At 51.4% G+C, this 15,000-nt stretch overlaps 1 protein-coding gene across 1 annotated transcript in view; it reads right to left on the bottom strand.

Annotated features, from left to right (window-relative positions):
- Positions 1 to 6: 6 nt before the first annotated feature.
- The window catches only part of rspo1 (R-spondin 1), an 18,524-nt gene continuing 3,530 nt past the window's right edge, over positions 7 to 15,000 (bottom strand). Inside the window, exons 2-8 of the mRNA XM_060053415.1 lie at positions 14,216 to 14,383; positions 13,659 to 14,027; positions 11,329 to 11,520; positions 6,784 to 6,927; positions 5,164 to 5,299; positions 4,955 to 5,052; positions 7 to 1,548 (exon numbers count right to left, since the gene is read on the bottom strand). Of these exons, the coding sequence (XP_059909398.1) occupies positions 1,343 to 1,548; positions 4,955 to 5,052; positions 5,164 to 5,299; positions 6,784 to 6,927; positions 11,329 to 11,520; positions 13,659 to 13,773 (891 nt within the window). The 5' untranslated portion in view covers positions 13,774 to 14,027; positions 14,216 to 14,383 and the 3' untranslated portion in view covers positions 7 to 1,342. The remainder of the gene's footprint in view (positions 1,549 to 4,954; positions 5,053 to 5,163; positions 5,300 to 6,783; positions 6,928 to 11,328; positions 11,521 to 13,658; positions 14,028 to 14,215; positions 14,384 to 15,000) is intronic.

Below are 15,000 nucleotides of genomic sequence, written 5' to 3' on the forward strand. Positions count from 1 at the left end.
GGAGAGCCGTGTTCTCCTCTCTCCAGCTCCTCCTGTGTGGATGTTAGAGCATCCCTCATGTGGATCCTCACGCTGGTCTCCTCTCCCTCCATGCTCCTCGTTCAGACCTGCTCCTCGTTCAGACCTGCTCCTCATCAGACCTGCTCCTCGTTCAGACCTGTTCCTCGTTCAGACCTGGTCCTGGTCCGGGTCAGACCTGGTCCTGGTCTGGGTGAGACCTGGTCCTGGTCCGGGTCAGACCTGGTCCTGGTCCGGGTCAGACTTGGTCCTGGTCTGGGTGAGACCTGGTCCGGGTGAGACCAGGTCCTGGTCCGGGTGAGACCAGGTCCTGGTCTGGGTCAGACCTGGTCCTGGTCCGGGTGAGACCAGGTCCTGGTCTGGGTCAGACCTGGTCCTGGTCTGGGTCAGACCTGGTCCTGGTCTGGGTCAGACCTGGTCCTGGTCTGGGTCAGACCTGGTCCTGGTCTGGGTGAGACCTGTTCCTGGTCCGGGTGAGACCTGGTCCTGGTCTGGGTGAGACCTGGTCCTGGTCTGGGCCAGACCTGGTCCTGGTCTGGGCCAGACCTGGTCCTGGTCTGGGGGAGACCTGGTCCTGGTCCGGTTGAGACCTGGTTCTGGTCTGGGGGAGACCTGGTCCTGGTCTGGGGGAGACCTGGTCCTGGTCTGGGGGAGACCTGGTCCTGGTCTGGGGGAGACCTGGTCCTGGTCTGGGGGAGACCTGGTCCTGGTCTGGGGGAGACCTGGTGTCAAACCTCAGATTCTCTACATGATAGTTTATTAAAACCCCAACTGCAAATGTTTCTCAGTCGCTCTCTGCTGACGGAGTTGGTGGAGGTTGAGCCGGTTAGCTGACGGAGGAGTGGGTGGTGGAGCCGGTTAGCTGACGGAGGAGTGGGTGGTGGAGCCAGTTAGCTGATGGAGGAGTGGGTGGTGGAGCCGGTTAGCTGATGGAGGAGTGGGTGGAGGTGGAGCCGGTTAGCTGACGGAGGAGTGGGTGGTGGAGCCGGTTAGCTGATGGAGGAGTGGGTGGAGGTGGAGCCGGTTAGCTGACGGAGGAGTGGGTGGTGGAGCCGGTTAGCTGATGGAGGAGTGGGTGGTGGTGGAGCTAGTTAGCTGATGGAGGAGTGGGTGGTGGAGCCGGTTAGCTGACGGAGGAGTGGGTGGTGGAACCGGTTAGCTGACGGAGGAGTGGGTGGTGGAGCCGGTTAGCTGATGGAGGAGTGGTTGGTGGTGGAGCCGGTTAGCTGACGGAGGAGTGGGTGATGGTGGAGCCGGTTAGCTGATGGAGGAGTGGTTGGTGGTGGAGCCGGTTAGCTGACGGAGGAGTGGGTGGTGGAGCCGGTTAGCTGAAGGAGGAGCGGGTGGTGGAGCCGGGCTGGGTGCTGGTCTGGCTCTGGGCCTTCCGTCTCTTGGCTCCTCCTGCTCCTCCTGCTCCTCCTGCTCCTCCTGCTCCCCCTGCTCCCCCTCCCTCCCTCCCTCTCCCCCGACTGTTCTCTTTCTCCTTTCGGGTGCCGGGGTCGTGCCGTCGATCGCCCTTGTTCCTCCTCCCTGAGGAAGGAGAAGAGGTGATCAGGAGAGGAGAGGATGAGGGGTGATCAGGAGAGGAGAGGAGAGGAGAGGAGAGGAGAGGAGAGGAGAGGATCAGGAGAGGAAGGAGAGGAGAGGAGAGGAGAGGAGAGGAGAGGAGAGGAGAGGAGAGGATCAGGAGAGGAAAGGAGAGGAGAGGAGAGGAGAGGAGGTGATCAGGAGAGGAGGTGATCTGGAGAGGAAGTGGTCCAGGGTTCTCCTCAGTCTAACCTTGCCTAGCTAGCCCTTAACTGCTTCTTAGTGACACCTATCTGATCCACCAGCCAAGTGTTTGGAGCATATGGATGGCCTCCATTCAAGTCCTGCTCCATTCCCTACTATGTGCCAGTTGACCTTCACTTATGTTTAACAGCCTTGTAAAATAATGTAATTGTAGTGATTACCATTAGTTGTCTCCTGAGTGGTTTTCTGTAGCTTGCAGTGTCGTGATGATCCACCCTTCTCTCTCCCACCCCCCACCCACCCACACCCTACAGCAACTACAACAGCACCCACCCCAGAACTGCTGAACTCCACATCTTGCTGCCATAAGCTGCCAAGGTCAAAATTCTGATGGACTTTAAACAAGGACTGGTCAGCTTTTTCTCAGGTGTGTCTCAGGTGTGTCTCAGCTGTGTGTCAGCTGTGTCTCAGGTGTGTGTCTCAGGTGTGTCTCAGCTCTGTCTCAACCGTGTCTCAGGTGTGCCTCAGGTGTGCTTCTCCGCTGTGTCTCAGGTGTGTCTCAGCTCTGTCTCAGGTGTGTCTCAGGGGTGTGTCTCAGGTGTGTCTCAGGTGTGTCTCAGGTGTGTCTCAGGTGTGTCTCAGGTGTGTCTCAGCTGTGCCTCAGGTGTGTCTCAGCTGTGTCTCAGGTGTGTCTCAGGTGTGTCTCAGCTGTGTCTCAGGTGTGTCTCAGGTGTGTCTCAGGTGTGCCTCAGGTGTGTCTCAGCTGTGTCTCAGGTGTGTGTCTCAGCTGTGTCTCAGGTGTGTGTCTCAGGTGTGTCTCAGGTGTGTCTCAGGTGTGTGTCTCAGGTGTGTCTCAGGTGTGTGTCTCAGGTGTGTCTCAGGTGTGTGTCTCAGGTGTGTCTCAGGTGTGCCTCAGGTGTGTGTCTCCGCTGTGTCTCAGGTGTGTGTCTCAGGTGTGTCTCAGGTGTGTGTCCCAAAGGTGTTGTGTTCCAAATGTGTCCCGGGAACTTTTTCTATCTCTATTGTAACTATTTGGCACCCCCACTAATACAACACACAGGGTCACACAATACACACTACAGCCTCTTCCACACATGTGCCCCCCCTCGGAGCCCAGGTACAGAGGCTTATAGCGCCACTCCGGGCCGGCATCCTCGTCCTGTTCTGGACCCTCAAAGCCACTGAGAGCCAAAGATAAACCTGGTGCCACATGCTCTCCATCAACATGTCCCTGACTCATACACCTCCTCTGGCAGCCGCTCCGACCAGAACAAAAGCGGTACTTAACATTTGTTTGTAATTGTTCCAGTCGGTACCTAAGAGGTTCCCTGAGTGCATTAAGGGCCCTGAAACAGACTCGCGGCCCTCCGAACGGATGTGCTAGCTGTTTAATCACTTAATTAGCTCTATAACAAACCGCTAATGGAGCCAGCGGGGGGGAACCCCATCAATTATCTCCACACTAATTGCACAAGTCTCTCCTTCCAAAGTAAACAAGGCGGTCTGGTGAAAACAATCACAAGTGGAGAAACAAACCAAACTGGTCTTCGTGTGAGTCTGTGTTGCAGAGAGCTTCACTAAGGGTGGAAAAAAATGGTAACTGTGGCCAAACCATTGTAGCTGCGCAATCCAGTAAATCACTGTTGTTATACAAGCGCTGCCTGCAGTGGTTTATGTACCCAGACCATTAGCCAAACTCCTCAGCTACACTGATGTAGCACATGGCTGATTCACACACCACTCAAGAGTCACAACGGCCGCTTACAAATTCACCCATTCTTTAATTTATTTCTATACATCGTTGGTCAAACTGATTGCAGGTCAGGCAGATTGAGCGTCTTGAAGTCTGGTCCCTTGTTTTATCCCAGAGGACTTCTGTGGTTCCACTCCTATCGCGTGACACCTCACTCATCATGAACTGCTCTTCTAGCACTGTTCACTGACACCTTTTTCCAGTGATGCAGCAACTCAACGTTTATACACTTGGCAGTCAGCGATTCCCCTTTTAAGGGGCAGTTTATAATAATTCACTCTTATTCTCCCAAACTTACAGCGGAGATTCTCTCAGGAAGGCAGCCGGCGAACAATGTGTACATCTTCTTTTTCCCTTGCCGTAATTCACTATTAGCAACAAGCTACTATAGCAACTAGATACACAATACAAGAGGTCCTAGCTAAAAGCTAACTTAGGACCTAGCTAGCTCCTCCAATATACGCAAGCTATATCATACAATCGAATGAGCTAGAAGCTAAAATCGTACCTTTTTCAGCTTTAAAAAATATATTGCTACGCTAACTAAGCTGCAATATGATCTATCCAAATGCTACAATACCATCTAACTACAACCTTCAACAGGATCTAGGTATCAGCTATAAGAGGAGCATCTGGCCTAGCTACAAGCGAAACAGGCCCAAGTTTCAAGCAACAGTAAAACCTAGCTCCATGCTACAATATGACCTAACAACATGCTAAAAGAGGTACCAGCTGTAACAAGGTCTAACAAGCTGCAATGTAACCTATCGTAATGCTACAATAGCAGCTAACAGGGCCGCTAAAGATTCAGCAGACGAACATTTCCCCTCTAATCCTTTCCTCCTTCCTCCCAGCACCTCGCTGCTCTTTGTTCAGCCTGTGGGAAGTGAAACAGAACCCGATAATGTATACGCTGTCCGAGTATGCGACACGGCCTGTTAGCTCTGCGCTAACCCGCGGGACAGCAGTTGGACGGCGGGTCGACGCGGCGAGCGTGAGAAACACATGAGATCCGTGTCACCCTCACGCCTCAGCGAGCACCGAGACTAACAGCCCTGATCCGGGCTGTGATCCCGGGCCAGCTCCGCTGCGCAGAGACGGAGCCGTCATCGCTCTGGCTCACAGACGCCCTGCACTGTTTACATGCTGGGAAGTCAGGAACTCTGGTGTCCGTGGCGGTGGGGGAGCCAAGCCAAACCCAATCAACCCGCGTGGTGCCTCTGGCTGGGAGAGGACCCCGATCGCTGAGTAACGGCCCGATGTGTTTACCAGAGACGCAGCTCGGGCTCAAAGGGTTTTATGGATGCTTGACTGTTACGTGAAAACTAAAATAATATAGGGTTAGAAAAAAGGATATAATGGAGATTATTATATACAAGAACAGCGGACTGAGAAGTGCGCGGGTCAGGGTGTTTAGTTAGTTAGTAGGTTAGTTACCGTTAGTTTCCGTACCTCTGGTGCACGGCGTCTTCACCACCACACACTTCCTCCTCTCTGTCTGGGGCTCGCAGGGCGGGGGGGCCAGCGGAGCCGGTGGGGTCCCGGGGCCCGGGGGGGTCCCGGGACCCGGGGGGGTCCCTGGGCCCGGGGGGGTCCCTGGGCCCAGGGGCCCGTCCACCGGGGGGCCCAGGGGCCCGTCCACCGGGGGGCCCAGGGGCCCGTCCACTGGGGGGCCGGGCCGGAGGGGCAGCCTCACTCGGGCCTCGGAGCCCTTCTTGAAGCCACACGTCTTGTTCTTCTTCATACAGGAGCCCCACGCGCTCCACCCGGCCAGCTCACACTCCACCACCGGCTGGCCTGAGGGCGGAGGAGCAAGGCATGAGGGTGGAGCTACACTGAGGAGACTGCACCGTCAGAGGGTGGAGCTACACTGAGGAGACAGCACCGTCAGAGGGTGGAGCTACACTGAGGAGACTGCACCGTCAGAGGGTGGAGCTACACTGAGGAGACTGCACCGTCAGAGGGTGGAGCTACACTGAGGAGACTGCACCGTCAGAGGGTGGAGCTACACTGAGGAGACAGCACCGTCAGAGGGTGGAGCTACACTGAGGAGACAGCACCGTCAGAGGGTGGAGCTACACTGAGGAGACTGCACCGTCAGAGGGTGGAGCTACACTGAGGAGACTGCACCGTCAGAGAGTGGAGCTACACTGAGGAGACTGCACCGTCAGAGGGTGGAGCTACACTGAGGAGACTGCACCGTCAGAGGGTGGAGCTACACTGAGGAGACTGCACCGTCAGAGGGTGGCTCAACATTTGAAATGAATAAACAACACCCAGGCAATGAAACCTTTATCTCTGTTCACACCTGCACTGACCAATGAAAGTCATTTGCCAGAAAGTTGCTGTTTGAACTGACAATGGTGAATGAAATGGCAAATAGGATGAAATATATGACTTTCAAAATGTTCTCAGGCTTTGGTTTTGAGAGGCAGGAAGTGATGTCACAGAACCATTCTGGGATTCCAGGTCTTCTGTTCCGCGGCGTGGAGCCACCCATCGCTCCTGCTGCTGAACCCTGCGTCACGGCCCTCCCCCAGAGCCCTCCAGGGACCGGGTTCTGGCCGCGCTGCGTCTAACAGCCCATGTGTGGTTGAGCAAGAGCATCCCTGCACAGCGGAGCTCCCAGTTGGTTTGTCTCCTGCCCCCCCCCCCCCCCCCCCCCCGGGCCCCCGCTCTGACAGCAGAAGGGCTGCCAGCGCCGAGCGTTTAGCGGCTGCTGAGCGAGGCGTCCCAGACCGCTCACCAGCACGCCACGGGGGCTGTTGCCACGGGGACCTGATCAGAACCCGTCAGAGGGGGTAGGAACCATGTTTACCATAGCTCTACTCGGGACAGTCCCAGAGCGCTGCAGACACTCATTCACTCATTCATCCACACCCACTCACTCAATCACACGCACACACTTTCGTAAACTCACTCCCTTCACGCATTGCTTTGACGCGGGGTGCCTGGCTCTAAGGCAGGGCTTCCCGAACACGCCCTGACCCATCTGCGGAGGAACTTCAGTGCAACCAGAAAGTCCTTCTCATTTTCACGGCAAGGCAGTGAGCCTAAACAGTGAATCACCATCTCTCTATGGATGTGGTTCATCCACACAACACTCATGCTGCGTCTTCAAACACAGCAATGATGAAACAGACAAGGCATGCAGAGCAGAACGTATTGATTGTCGCCATCCTGCGACCCACGCGGTGGTGAGGCTTTATCCGGTGAGAGTGAATGCGTCCAGCAGAGGGTCTGTTGTGCGTTAGAGAGCGTTAGTCAGAGGGTCGACCTACCGATGCATTCCATGGTGCCGTTGGTGTTGGTGAGGCCGGGGGGACAGGTCGCATGACACCTCCCCCGGTGGGAGTAGAAGCCGTCCTTACACTTGGTGCAGAAGTTGCGGTTGAAACACGCCTCGCAGTTTTCTATTTTACACTCTGGAAGACACAGGAGAGATCAGAGGACAGGGCCGAGTCAATACAACCATCATTCCAACAACAACACTATCAACTACTTTAGTTGCTGCTCTAATTCAGACGAGGTCCTGAGCTAGGGCTCGTCAAGCTAGAACTTCAAACTGACGAAATAAGATTCTTTCATGAATGAACCAACTATTGATTGTTATTAGAAGCAGTATTACTTGTATTGTGCAGTTTAATGATGGACTCACGGTGCTGATGAGGTGGATTTAGATTGAGGGAGTGCATCTGGACTGGATATAGATGTAGTTCAGTTATAATAATTGTTTTAACCAGTGAACCAGGACCTAATTTATACTGTTTGTATGCATTAAGATGTGCTTGTGTACTGAAGCCGCCATGTGTCAGCGGACCCCAAACCAGACCTCCCACCTCAGCTCTCAGTGAACCCCACGATATGAAACCCCACAGCAACCCGATCACATCGCTCTGAAACGCAATTCCTCAAACTCCTCTTAACTGCTTCAACTGAGTCTCAGTCAGAAACCACAAACTGACAGGAATGCTCGCAGAACGACGAGGAGGGAAGGAGGCGGCGGCCGGCAGCTCTGTATGTATTTACGGCCGGTCGTACACATCATTTGAGCTGCAGTATTTCCACCTGGGGGCCGGGGACACAGGGGACCCCAGTGCTCTGGACTGCTGCTTACAGTTATTATTGTAAGCGCTTGGCGGCTAAATTTGACAGCGCTGAAGTTCCCGTGCTATAACGGTAGACAAATGTTTCTAACAATACCCTCACAGACAGCTACATGGATACTGTCTTCAGGTTGGCCTCAGACAGGATGGATGCTAGCTCCAGGTTAGCAAAGATGGATGCTAGCTCCAGGTTAGACAGGATGGATGCTAGCTCCGGGTTAGCTGCAGTGGGCATTAGACAGGATGGATGGTAGCTCCAGGTTAGCTGTAATGAGCCTCAGACTGGATGGATGCTAGCTCCCGGTTAGCTGTAGTGGGCATAAGAATGGATGGATGCTAGCTCCAGGTTAGCCACAGCGGGCCTTAGACTGGATAGGTGCTAGCTCCAGGTTAGCTGCAGTGGGTCTAGTATGATGATAGCTGAGATGGAGAAAATTAAGATTCTAACTTTTTGCGGGAACTGTGGTAAACATTCATGATATCTGTTTAAGTATATTCTTAATTTATATTGAGTCATTTTAAGAATTTAAATTCAAATGAGCGTTTTATTCATTTTAACAATATCTCATTTGTTTTAATATGCATGTCTGAGCACCATTTTGTTGAAATGCAGAGCTGATTTGAGTAATGGAAAATGACTCAAATCTTGCAACAACAAGAGCGAGGAGAGGTATTTTAACGAGTTGATTTGTGAGGTGAACCACATTGTTTTCCCAGCACATCCTTCAAAACCAAAATACACTTTTAAGTTCTTTAGAACACAATTAAAGTCAAACCACTGCTCTTTCTGCCAAAAATACCTAATACCCTTTAGCTAGAGTCCTAGGCAAACAGACAATCCATCGACAACAATTTAATGCTTGCAACATTTTGCCAATAAACTGAGCAATTCAGAAAATGTGTATCAACATCGTTATGTTTTTATATACATTAATAGTTGTTCATAATCACACAGATGTATTATATACTGTGTATTATGTACACATACCAACAATCTTGAATATGTCAGTAAAAGGCTTAAAAGGTCAAAACTATAAGAGCATGTTTCCTAGCAGCCGATAGACCCTCAGCAGACCGTCAGATCTCAGGTACCGTCTGACAGTCTGTGTGCTATCTATTAAATACCTCTTAATGCTCGTGAGGATGGAGAGCTAACAAGGCACAGTCATTGTGAGGAGATCATGTGGGCTGTGAGCTGTGAGCCTCCCGTGTGGAGCCACTAACAGCAGTTCATCGTCTTACTGTTGCAGATCACTCATCATTGTATCACTTAGGAAACCTCTGTGTAAAGTACACTGCACGCCTCACTCTGTTATGCAAGCTTCCCATTAGTCTGTTGCACCAACGTGCACAACCGGGCTGCGCTAGACTGGATAGCCTTCTCTTCCTCTGCTCAGTCCACTGCATCAAGCAGTGCTTCCCCAACAACCTCGTGATAAGAACACCCCCAGATTGGAACATGAAACCTGAGGCCTCTTGCACAAGAGAACCTCCATATCCAAATCCAGGAGAGGCCGAGAATGGAACCAGCAACGCTATGCCATCCAGACAACAGACCCCCTGCCATGGTCTGGACTCCCTCGTGTGACGCAGACCTCTGCTGCGGCAGGGAGGCCCGCAGAAATCACCACATCTGAAAGATATTATGTGATCAAGCCACAGCTCATCCAACAGCGCAGTGGAATCGCTATTCTCCTTCCTGTGGGGAAAGCAAATAACAAGGACAGCCCACCGCTCTGGAAAGGCATTAGCGGCAGTTGGTATCACTTTGTCAGAGATCCCGTCGGCATGTAGGACCGAGGGACGGGTCGTCTGCTGGTTAGCCCGCAGTGTATTATCGAATATAAATCAGTTAAAAACAAATCAAACTTGCTCTGTGTCACGTTTTCTCTTGCTTTTAGTAGTATAACTTCTTTGTAGCTTTTGTAAAGACAATAATAATAGCTGGAGTGAAAAAGTGACAGTACAGGTTGTCAGTTTTCCAAAGTGTTGACCAAATACACATTGATAAGGGTTCTGTGAAGACCCTATCCTGTATGTTTATTCAGATACTGTGGAGGTTCATGAGGATCTATGGGTATGTCACTGAGACACAGTACACATCCTGGAGTGCATTTCAGAGATGTCATACAGGTCTTTTATTGCGACAGTAATCATCATAGGGTTTGTCTGAACTGTATACATCCATAATGTGGGATTTGAGATGCACTGTAGAAAATAGGAAGTGACATCATTCCCAGCAGGCTGACGGTATGAACCCTCTACATGGGAGCACAGGAAACAAACTTCCTCTCAAAACAGACCAACTACAGTGCATTTCAGATGCTAACTTCTTTGGTAGTCTCTTCCAATTCTTCATTTTTTTGTTTGCCCACGAGCAAAAGGAAACAAACGTTGTCAAAGTGCTGGTGTGTTGCTCCAGGATCGGCCAAGGTAGGTTTGGTAAACGGTGTGACAGCGGTCGGAGTCGTATTGGCCGAGCCTGGCTGCACCCTCGCTCAGAGGTTTGAGGCACGCAGTCAGCAGGCGCTGGGCCAGGAACTACCCGGCGAGGCTCTGCTTTGTGTTGGTGTGTTGTGCTGTCAAAGGAGGTCGTCGAGATCTAAACTGGCAGACCTCACTCTGAGTCATCGCTGGTTACCGGGATCCAGGAGACGACCTCGTTCACCACCAGGTCGGAGTCCGGCCACACAGCATATCAACCCGTCAGCCCGTCTCAGCTGCTTCGTCTTCAGATCCCTTCTTATCGTTGAGGAGGTTCACATATACATTAAAAAACACAACTGTTGGTGACTGTTGGCGCAGTATGCTCAGGCGCATACGGTAAAGCCAGAGAGGGCGTAGAGACCCAGGGCATGCCTTCGTTGGCTGTAGGATGCAGAAGCAGAACTCGGCCAACACCAACTGTTGGTGTTGCAGTTTGTCAACCCGAACCAACCCAACCAAGTGGCACAATCCCACTGCTCTTCGGCTCCAGACATCACTCGCTGGATTTCAACTGTTATTTTATTACAATCACCTGTGGTCTCATTACCAAGACGTCTGTGATGGATCCAAACTAAACAAGACAAGACAACAAAATGCCTCATTGATTCCAGAAGGAGCAGGGAGATTCCTTGGAGGACAGGAGTCTGGCATGTCAGTCCCGCTCCCCCCGGCTCTGGGGGCTCCATGGGCTGATCGTTTGTTCAGTCTGCCTTTATATGTTCTCCACAGGATCAATTCCGTCCCTATTCTCTGTTCACTAAAAACAACCAATGTACAAAGAACCAGCTTTTCATTTCTGAAGAGAAGTGATGAGTTGATCGCCACAAAGCTTTAACCTGGTAGTTTGGACGAAGCTGTCCGACACCCCGCGGTGGAGAAGCTTTCATTCTGGCAGCATCCCCAGCCCAACTTAAGAGTTCAGTCAAATCATTGGCCTAGTGTTTGATGATTGATTGGGTTTGTTTTGACTGTTCCATTAGTTGAGGGATTAGTTGGTGTGTCACAAACGTGTCGTTAATCCAGTTAGTTTTGACTGTTTCAGTGGAGTGTCTGGTGTTGCGTAATTAGAGGGTTTGGTTAGTTGAAGGTGTTTGTTTAGTTGAGTGTTGGGATGATGGAACGTGTTTGGTCATCTCGTGTGTGGTCGTCACGCGTCGGTCGCATCACGTGTCGATGCAATCCACCCTGTGGGTTGAGTTTGGATGAGTTAAACCCAGCGGCAGCAGAACTCACGCGTGCAGCGGTTGGTTTCGGGGTTCCTCATGCCGAAGTACCCCACGGGACACGAGGCCAGGCACACCCCCATCTGACGGATGTCGTTGCGCTCCAGGAAGATGAAGAGTTTGGGCTTGCACTTGACACAGCCGTTGTACTCGGAGCAGCGCTCGCAGCCCTTGGGGCACACCGCCAGACCCTCGGCGCTGACTGGGGGGAGGGATGGGGGAGAGGGGTGAGGGATTGGGGAGAGGAAGACAAGGCTTTAGGGATCCCTTACGGGAAATCCAGAGGTTGAGGGAGTCATGATTTAGTCATTTAGCAGACACTTTATCTGACTGAGAGCTCATGAAGGAGCAGCGGGGGTGAAGGCGTCTTACAGACAGGGAGGGGGGCAAGGATGCCAACAGCTGGGGCTGTGGAGGGCAGTCAGAGGTGTGAGGAGGTAAAGAGGTTTTAATGTTCAGGGGTTCACTGCTTCAGGGCTCAATATATTTGTTTGCAGATTTAATACCGAACCATAACCATCTCTAACCTAATACCTAAACATGGCCATCTCTGACCCAATATCTTAACTAAACCACTTCTAGGCTAATGCAAACAATGAACCATCTCTAAAGGCACACCTTAACCTTATCTTATTTATGACTGTGAACCCCGCAAGAAGGTCCCTCTCGTCTACACCGTGGCTCATCTGGCTCGTGTTGTGTTTGGACAGCAACATTCTCTCGTTGTAAAGCATTCTGGAGTCCTCTGTGATTTAATGTGGGAACCATACTATGTCTCTCTACTGCAGCCATATCTGAAGAGTTCATGTTGACCCCCTGAGCTATACCCCTCCCAACGACAACAGAGCTGTCTCACCTTCTCTTCTTCTGTGGATCAAAAGACGACGATGTAAGATCTGTGTGAACTCAAGCTCACCCTGAAGTTGGTGTACGATCCGCCAGAATTCAGGAGTGTAGGACGACATGAGTATTTACCAACATGTGCAAACGTTACAATGACCTGGCCTGTTGGAGCAAACCAGGGTCAGATGCCCTGGTGGATTCTTTGCCAATCTGACTGCCAGAGAAAGCTTCACTTAAGTCATATCTGTTCTTTGCGGAACGCACAACCAGACACTGGAGAGAGAACGCGCTGTCCGTTCCTGTTTATGCTATAGCGATGCTACCGTAGCTATGATGCCATCTACTAGTTCACTCAAAGGAAAATATTGAATCCAATGCAGGTGTTCACCATGTATTGCACAAGAAACTCTTTTAGGAAATGTTGCATAAGGTTCTACATGAGATTTGTTTCTGATTCTGCATGATTTACTACACATGGGTCTGGTCAGGGTGTAATAGTGTAGTGGTCAGGGTGTAATAGTGTAGTGGTCAGGGTGTAATAGTGTAGTGGTCAGGGTGTAATAGTGTAGTGGTCAGGGTGTAATAGTGTAGTGGTCAGGGTGTAATAGTGTAGTGGTCAGGGTGTAATAGTGTAGTGGTCAGGGTGTAATAGTGTAGTGGTCAGGGTGTGATAGTGTAGTGGTCAGGGTGTAATAGTGTAGTGGTCAGGGTGTAATAGTGTAGTGGTCAGGGTGTAATAGTGTAGTGGTCAGGGTGTGATAGTGTAGTGGTCAGGGTGTAATAGTGTAGTGGTCAGGGTGTGATAGTGTAGTGGTCAGGGTGTAATAGTGTAGTGGTCAGGGTGTAATAGTGTAGTGGTCAGGGTGTAATAGTGTAGTGGTCAGGGTGTGATAGTGTAGTGGTCAGGGTGTGATAGTGTAGTGGTCAGGGTGTAATAGTGTAGTGGTCAGGGTGTAATAGTGTAGTGGTCAGGGTGTAATAGTGTAGTGGTCAGGGTGTAATAGTGTAGTGGTCAGGGTGTAATAGTGTAGTGGTCAGGGTGTAATAGTGTAGTGGTCAGGGTGTAATAGTGTAGTGGTCAGGGTGTGATAGTGTAGTGGTCAGGGTGTGATAGTGTAGTGGTCAGGGTGTAATAGTGTAGTGGTCAGGGTGTAATAGTGTAGTGGTCAGGGTGTAATAGTGTAGTGGTCAGGGTGTAATAGTGTAGTGGTCAGGGTGTGATAGTGTAGTGGTCAGGGTGTAATAGTGTAGTGGTCAGGGTTTAATAGCTTAATAGTGTAATGTTCAGGGTCTAATAGTGTAAAAGTGTAGCTGTCAGGCCCTAAGAACATTCATTCAAGTCATTTTAAATGGTTAATGCGTTAAAAGGTACACGTCTGGACAGCTAAATGACCAGATAGTTATTTATAATACAAGACAAGACAAAGCTCAGTAGTCAGCGGTCAACCAGCGACCACGTGGCCCAGCCCCTCCATGGTCGCGGCCCAGGGAGCTCACCCCGTCGGTGCCTCCGGGCCCTGGGCAGCGCTGGCTGGGCGAGCCCCTCCTCCGGGAGGCTGGTGCTCATGGAGCTGAGCATCACCAGTGCCAGCGCCACCGGCCCCAGCTGCATAGTCCCAGTGTGGCTTCTGGCCGGGCGCGCCCCCTGCTGGCTGCCAGAGGGACGGGCTCCCAGCTCCTCTGGCCTTTGTGCTCCTCTATTCTGTTCCTTCTCTGTGCGCTGTGCTCACTGGCTCCAGGGAGAGGGCTGTAGGACTGGAGCTGTCCGTCCAGAGGAGCTCCGAGCCATGGCCGTTGGCGTGGTGGTAGGGGTGGCACCGATGGGGAGGTGGTGGTGGAAGCAGAGGTCGGAGGATTCCGAGGGAACTAGGATCAGAGTGTTAGAGAGACTTTGGTACAGAACCTGAGACAGAACACTGAACCCATGAAGCTTGTGGCTCCACGTAACTGTCTAAGATTAGGTCTTGGGTTTGAGAATCAGGAGCTAGGTATGCGATAGGCCTTAATCCCAGGAGGAGAAAAGAAGGGGGAAATGGTTCCAGACAGGAAGCTACCTTACTACAGAGGTCTCCAGACGTTATCTTCACTGGAGGGGCTCCAGAAACAAGGTGGCCTTCTAGAGATGAGGTCCAGACTGGAAGTTTTCTTCACTGGTGGGTTCCAGACAGGAAGTTGTCTTCACTGGAAGGTTCCAGATAGGAAGTTGTTCTTCTAGAGATCCTCTGCATTGGTTACAGATTGGAAAAGAGAGATTGGGGTGGTTGGTTCATACGCTCATCAGAAACAGGGTCTGAGAGAGAGAGAGAGAGTGAGAGGGAGAGAGAGAGAGAGAGAGAGAGAGAGAGAGAGAGAGAGAGAGAGAGAGAGAGAGAGAGAGAGAGAGAGAGAGAGAGAGAGAGAGAGAGAGAGAGAGAGGTGGGGGGGGGGTCAGGATAACAGAATCATTTGGTGTGACAAATGGATAATCACATCTTGGCAAAAGCTGAATTCGAATTTGGTTGGAAACAAATTATTTACTAAGTATTCTTTCTCCTGTTATCCCTGTTCCCTGAAGAGACGATAGAAATCTGAGAACAGTTATGTCGATTTCACAAACCTCAGGATTTATGACACAATGAATTACTAAAATCATGTCTGCTGCATTCAGAGTTGGCGTGGGAACAAAATCAAATGTCATAAGTGATCAAAGTGCAACGGGGTCAACTGGGAACTAGAAAACACTCTTTAAGGCACGGTGGGTTCTGCGGTCAGATCAGGCCTGGTAGTGTCGGGCCTGGATCTACAGCTTCAGCCAGGGATATCACACCAAACATCCCTGGCCATGGAAAGTCCTCCCCTG

This window comes from Gadus macrocephalus, chromosome 6 (genome assembly GCF_031168955.1).
Source record: "Gadus macrocephalus chromosome 6, ASM3116895v1".
In the NCBI taxonomy this organism is placed as follows: Eukaryota; Metazoa; Chordata; class Actinopteri; order Gadiformes; family Gadidae; genus Gadus; species Gadus macrocephalus.